Source organism: Perna viridis, chromosome 10 (genome assembly GCF_037379345.1).
Source record: "Perna viridis isolate PV_CMFRI_1.1 ecotype Kerala chromosome 10, ASM3737934v1, whole genome shotgun sequence".
Taxonomy (NCBI): domain Eukaryota; kingdom Metazoa; phylum Mollusca; class Bivalvia; order Mytilida; family Mytilidae; genus Perna; species Perna viridis.
Genome location: NC_142454.1, coordinates 4,218,359 through 4,225,442, shown reverse-complemented (window position 1 = coordinate 4,225,442; position 7,084 = coordinate 4,218,359). Strand labels below are relative to the sequence as shown.

Sequence of the window (7,084 nt, the reverse complement as noted above, 5' to 3'; positions counted from 1 at the left end):
CATTGTTGCAAATAAGTGCTATCAAATTTTAACGAAAGTTTAGGTCAGGAATTTATGGCCTCCGTATGTCCTGTTACGTTTTCACCTTTAGTTTATTTCATTTTGTGTTACTTGAGTACATATAGGGACAACTCTTTCGCTGTACCTGTAATAATTTTTTGGAGGTCAACTGCCGATTGCCCTTTGGTATGTGGATATCCTCGTCGTTTATTGAGGACCAATAGATGACCTTGAGCTTACATTCTGATCCCGGTGGGGTTGTTGTCTAACATACACTACACCATACCAATTCTCGTTATAAAAACAGCAATCGTGGAAATGAGGTAGACACAGCGGAGAAACAAAAAAAATAAATAATCAACAACAAAACGTGAAAAAGTAGAACAGATCTTGAATAAAACTCAATAATTTTGTTTAATTGCTGGGTCAAGAAGAAATTAAAGAAATAGGCAAATCAGAGAAGGATTACCAACTTGTCAAATAAAGGACCAGGTATAAACTGGGACGACTTCATATGTATTGATCAAATTGCGCATGCTCAGGTCTTTTTCTTTCCGGCCACCAAAAATGTAAGATTGGTGCACGTGTTTCTCCAATAAAACTACTTTTAACAATGACTGTATAACATTACCAACACCATTGAACTGTAAATTAGTTGATCTAAGGCCTTGGTCCATCAAACAACATGTTATTTTTTTTGGAAAATTGAATTAACTAACCTATTTTGATAATGCAGCCTTGTTCATCCATGGCCAACAAGCTTTATGCTGTCGTATTAAAAGAAATGACGCGAACGTGTATGTCTGTGTAGACGGTTAGCATGGCATCTGTTCAAACTAATCATGGAAGGTTTAAGAAATAGAACATTGTACGGCACATGGATTCATCTTCCTTCTGGGTAGTTGAAGTTGAATATATGCCCTATACTCGGCGTCACATAAATAACATACTGTTAAAATTTGAATAAAAATATTTTCTACGACTTTATTGAGACCTACCGTCGTTTAAATTGTCTTAAATGACTTGCTCATTCGTTTAGCCAAACGGCTTCTCCCTAAACATTGAATCGTTAAATTCCGGTCAGATTTTAATTCTAGGTGCCAATATTTACATTGTAAAAAGTCGGCCATGTTTACAGTGATCGGGTTGCTAGGAGATGTTGTTTACGTTTAAATCATGGTTTGTCCAAAAACCGAAGAACCCAGAATGCATTTCGGCGTTATTTCGGATATCTCGGATTTATTTTATGCGAACAACGTACAATACCGAGAAGTTAATCAAGCAGACGATTGTCACCGGAGTTCAACGGGAACTTACGAACATCGTTTGTAAACAAATCGTCCCGTAGAAACCAACATGGCGGATATTAGTGTGGGATTTTCCCGTAAGGATTTGTTACGCATGATTTAAGCTAAAAGCGACTTGTTCAGGGAGAAGCCGTTTGGCTAAATGAATGAACAAGTCATTTAAGACAATTTAAACGACGGTAGGTGTCAATAAAGTTGTAGAAAATATTTTTATTCAAATTTTAACAGTATATTATTTATGTGACGCCGAGTATAGTAGCTCTTGATCCTTTTCCAGCCTCGGATTGGCTACAATAATTGGGCTCCTATGATATACCTTATAAAGTGTTAGTAAGCAGGCATATGATAAGTAGAAGATCACTTTCTAATTTAAATCTTCAATCTGTGTTGTTATCGATAATAGAAAATAGCAAGTTTCTAAATTAAACCAGGCCAATTCTACATGTTTCTCTATTATATCGACATTAATCATAAGGTAAATGCATGTTTATGGAAGGGCGTTCCAGTACTCAAGGATTCCACTTTCTCGTCACCTGGGGCAAGTGAAATTTTTGTGCAAGAATGTGTTATTCAGTTCCAATTTCCTTTTGGCAAATGGAAATCTAAAATGTTAAGTCCTAGAACACTGCAATTACCCAGGTGTTAATCACAGAGGAGACTGTTCTGTTGCTTTAAATAAGACCTTTACAAGTAGGTAATTCCATCAGAACTGTCCAGAGTAATCTGGGGAATCAAAATGGAATAGACATGGAAAATATAGGAGCTACATTATGGTAGCTAGATTTACCTTCCATATGAGTTCTACCAATTATAACATTCTGTTTGATGTGTGTATTCCACATGATCTATATGGTGCTACCTATATTCCTTTAGTTTGGGGCTTACATATAGGTGTTCTTCCCCGGAAAATTTTGAAAATCTAGAGTGCAGGATCTTGGTTGCTCTGAGTAGATTTTGATCACTTACTCTTGATGCAAATATTCCAATTTTTTGAGCTCATTTTGCTTAAATTTAAAAATTTGTGATTTTTTTTTATGTGAAGCAAGAGTTCGGCCTGATCACACCTAAAAGATAACGTAAAGTCATTGTAAGGTGTTGACATTTGCTTATACACACCATCTATATCTTTTTAAGTAAAATAAGATATTTTTCTGTACTTACACTGTGACAAAAAAGGATTACGTCCATTACCAAAGCACCGAATTAACCATTATTAAAGTTTGTTTATTCATTGGTACTGCCGATCACTACAAAAAAATGAATTTATCAAGGAAACTAATCTGCATTACAATAAACACCAAGATTGAAGGATTTTGATGCAATTTTTTATGTATAATACGTGAAATAACCAAATTTTTTCTTTCGATTTAATTTTTTTTTTGATCAACAAAATAGCCGCGCCAATGTCATAGTAGATGGCGAAATTGCTGGTCGCCGGCACTTATTGAGAACCCTGTTATAGAACAAATTTGGGAAACGCTTAAACTGCTATTTATGCCACAACAAGAACTGTAGGGTTTAAGTGCTAAAATAGCTATGTTCACAGCATCTGAGCAAAATAATGATGGTTATTGGGAAGGATATTGTAAGAGGGGACCAATTTCAGGTTTTTTCGGAGATTCTCAAAATTTTAAGGGGTCATTGTTAAATCATATCAGTGTCTTTTACATGAAAGGGCTATTTTCTTTAGAAGGGGCTAATGGTCCAAGGCGCCCTGCCTTCCCAATCCCTGCAACATTTAGAAATTAACTGTTTAATATTTATCTGACACTAGTGAAGTTCATACTTGTTAACGTTTTCATAAATTCAGTGTTTTTTTCTAGAAGTCAACATGACCAACACAAAGGGTTACAGACGTGGAACACGTTATATGTTCGCTAGACCATACAAGAAGAATGGCGTGATTCCTCTGTCAACCTACATGAAAATATACAAACGTGGAGACATTGTTGATATAAAGGTATATCAAAAATGAATTGCAAATGCAGTTTTTCTGGTAGAGTAATCAAGGGAACCAAGGTTCTAGCTGAAATCAAAATCATGGTAATCCATGAACAAAGACCAAACATGTGGTGTATATTTTGAAAATACTAGCAGAAGGTGAAATCAGAAAGTTTAATTTCAGTTTGACAGTCATGGATTTTTTAACTTTAATGATAAAATGTGTAAAAAAGAAATTGGAGAACAAACTTATGTTACAAGGGTGGTTCCATTAAAACATATAAGGCACTGGGGAGGGTATTGGGCTGAAGACTCTAGAGAACAAATAAAAAAAAGTTGCATGTTTTGATAGTTTTGTTAGGGATATATTGTTTTTTTTGTCATGTCTGTCTAACATTTGTTAGCCCAACTTTGAAAATACTGTACCAAATTTTGTTGGTAGTGAGGACATTATTTTGTTAAATATATTACCAGGAATTTATAAAAAGATGGACAAAATATTTTATGATATGCTTGGTCTTGTTAAGCATATCTAACTAATCCTAACAGCATCATACCCTGAATTTGCAGCTAAGGTAACTCAGTGTAAATACATGTAGTTTACTGTCTTTGCATTTTAACCGAGAGGATTTTATTTAATTTCTTAGGGTCATGGAGCAGTTCAGAAGGGTATGCCACACAAAGTATACCATGGCAAAACTGGACGTATATTTAATATAACTCCTCATGCTGTTGGTGTTATTGTAAACAAACGAGTGAGGTATGCATAGTTTTTAAGTTTATTGTCTGTAGTATTAAAGTGTTGTCACCATTTCTAATCTTGTTGTGGTTGGCTTAGTATCTCAGTAATAGATGAAAATACTCGCTGTAGAAAGTATAAGTAATAAATAGACTCCATTTTATCATTTTATACCATAGGCTTGTCATTTAAATATCTGGCAGAGAGAATGGATCAATGAATTTAAAAAAAAAAATTTAAACTTTGCACAGTTATTTAGTACCATAAAATACAGGTTAAGTTCAATTTTCAGCAAAAGTCAAAATGTAGTTTTGAACATATTGCCATTTTCCTTTTTCACCATTAGGGTGGCAGGGTATCACTTAATGTTTCATTTATGACCTAATTTTATCATAGACTATTTACTTTGGGTAAAATAAGTTGACATGATAGTACAATAATTTTAATATGATGTTCTGAATATACTTTGAGACCACAACTGTATACCAAAATTATACTCACTTTGGGGTCAGGGAAAAACTGAATTTACTTTCCTGTGACATTGGAAATAGATTGTCATGGTTTATAAGGTTGGTTATTTGTTTAACTGGGTTATACCATGGTTATGGTCTAAAAACTGCATTTAAAATGATGAGAAAAGGCATTGTGATTAGTCCATGTAAAACATCGTTAGATTCTGGTTATTTACAGCATGATGTAGAGAATGGATTAAAAACTATTTTTCTGTGTTAGATCATTACAGATGTAATGTGAAACAACAACATATTGAAATGTAAAACAAATACTGTATACTAGTTATCAGCCTGTTAACTCACCAAGTATATGGTGCAACCTTATATCAAGCTATAAATACTAATGTCTTAACATTTAAAAAATTAATCAACAAAAATTATAGGAAAAATTAGAAAGGACCAGTAAATATCATTGAGTTACTTCCCTTTCCAAACCACATTTGGTTTTAAAGTAAGCTTTTCTCTTACTACAGGAACAAGATTTTACCCAAAAGGATAAATGTGAGAATTGAACACATTAAACACTCCAACTGTAGATTGGATTTCTTGAAAAGAGTTCAAGAAAATGAGGAAAAAAAGAAGGAGGCTAAGGCACAAGGCACACCATTTAACCTCAAAAGACAGGTATAAAGTAGTAATGAAATAAGTTAAGTAAGAGTAAAAAAAGTGCTAATACTGCCAGAAGATATAAGCTGCAGAAAACCCACTTGATGCCATACTTCAGTCCTTCCTATATGTAGATCTGTATTTTTAAGTAACCCATATATTCCTCCACCTTCTATATCACCCAAATCAAGTAGATAATTCTTGCAAAGTACCAATTTCATTCACCAGTATCTCACAAGTGACCCAACCAAATGACTAACTAGTTATGTGGTCTGAATCTGTTTCTGAATTAGGAATTCTAAAACATTTTGCAGGTTTTTGACTTGCACACATCACTGCCTGTTTTTTATTTTTATAAAAAGGACTTAAAAGTATTGTACCAAAATAAGTGTAAGTAAACATTTGAGATTTGGAATTCAAGTTGGGATCAGATATGGTAAAAAAGTTTGTTTACTCCTCTTCTCTAAACTCAAAGCCAATAGATATCATTCTCTTAGGATGTGTTTGGTTTAGAATCAAATGGTTAATAATTTAACATTTCATAGTAAAAACAAACCTGATTGTTGTCCACTCTGCTTTGTCAAATCTAGAGGTAACTTTTTTTTTCTTTTTACTCTATATTTACTTCTGATTTTGCTATTTCCACTTTTTGTTGTTGGCCATGAAAATAAGGTCTAAATATAGCTATAGAGATTGAGCATGGGGTCAGGCTAGATGTAAATGATCAAAACCAATATGTTAACATAATACAGTAAAAGGTACCCATAATCTGTATGGTGCTCATTCTTCAATATAGAAGTCATTAGTCCTGTTACGTAATGTATTTCATTTGAATAAGTAGTTTAAAAAAATCATAAGATTATGCAGGTACATTTTTTGGATATTTATCATTTAAGTAGCTGTCTTTGTAAGAATCATGCAAAATCTGAAAAATCTACCTACTCGAGATGATCAACATTAAAAATCCAATAGATTCTATTGTATTTGAGTGTCATTTACAGAGTTATTTCCCTTACCTTAGAATTCTACAGTGCATTCTATACAATTTTTATCTCCTATGAGCACAGGTTATATGAAAAATCAAATGTTAATTTCTGTTTACTGAAGCATTTTAAACAAAATATCCAAAATAAAAATATGTAGGCTTTCCAACCATGTATCACATTTTGCATGATTCTTAGCTGGAATGCTACTTAAACTATGTCTAAAATATTTGTGATTCTAATGCTGTTACGAAAAAAAAACATAAATGATCTATAGCTTTCCTATTTGTTATTTTCAGCCCAAGGAGCCCAAGGGCAAAAGATTTGTGAGGACTAAGAGAAATCAACCACAAGTCTTGGAACCAATTCCATATGAATTTATTGCATAAGACTAAATATATTGGTTTCACTAATTCTGTGTTAGTTTTATGTATTGTAAAAAGTGATCTTCATAGGGTTCTTAAATAATGCAGTCTGATTTGTTTTGTTTGTTTGTTGGGGTTTAACGTCTGCGCAGCAATATTTCAGCTATATTCAGACGATGAACATGAAATTGATGATAAAATGAACATGAAATGGTGACGAAATGAAAAAGGGATGGGACACAAGGACAATGGGGTCGAAAAATTTTGATAGCCACTGGAAATAGGGGGAGGTGGGTAGGGTCGGGCAATTTCGCCTCCTGTGGCGGAGCCCTATGGTTCCTACTCAGAGAGAATACCACAGTAGGGTTCTTTAACGTGCGAGGAATGTGACATCTTTCCCAACACGGTGCACCACTATGGTTTGCGGTCAGGTTTTCCGTATTATAGCCTGACAACCCCAGCATGCAACACCCCAGGGGTACCCCATTCCACCACCTGGGGTACACATCCCAGATGCTTTGTGGGCAAAGCGCTATAGCCCCCAGCTAGGGTTCTGAGCACTATTTAGTCGCCTTTTACAACAAGCTTAGGGCTGCTGCAGGCCTATTCTTTTAACACCTGGACCTGCATG

At 34.3% G+C, this 7,084-nt stretch overlaps 1 protein-coding gene across 1 annotated transcript; it reads left to right on the top strand.

Moving 5' to 3' along the window:
* The first annotated feature begins 3,105 nt into the window (after nt 1–3,105).
* On the top strand, nt 3,106–6,501 carry LOC148604206 (large ribosomal subunit protein eL21-like). Its single transcript, XM_088549501.1, has 4 exons — nt 3,106–3,267; nt 3,896–4,008; nt 4,973–5,123; nt 6,388–6,501. The coding sequence occupies exons 1-4, from the start codon at nt 3,139–3,141 to the stop codon at nt 6,475–6,477; spliced, it is 483 nt and encodes a 160-aa protein (XP_088405627.1). The 5' UTR covers nt 3,106–3,138; the 3' UTR covers nt 6,478–6,501.
* The last annotated feature ends 583 nt before the right edge of the window (nt 6,502–7,084 follow it).

Coding starts and splice junctions, on each gene's coding strand:
- LOC148604206 (XM_088549501.1), top strand. CDS start 3,139: ATGACCAACACAAAGGGTTACAGACGTGGAACACGTTATATGTTCGCT. Junction 3,268..3,895: donor GAGACATTGTTGATATAAAG/GTATATCAAAAA, acceptor TTAATTTCTTAG/GGTCATGGAGCAGTTCAGAA. Junction 5,124..6,387: donor CATTTAACCTCAAAAGACAG/GTATAAAGTAGT, acceptor TGTTATTTTCAG/CCCAAGGAGCCCAAGGGCAA.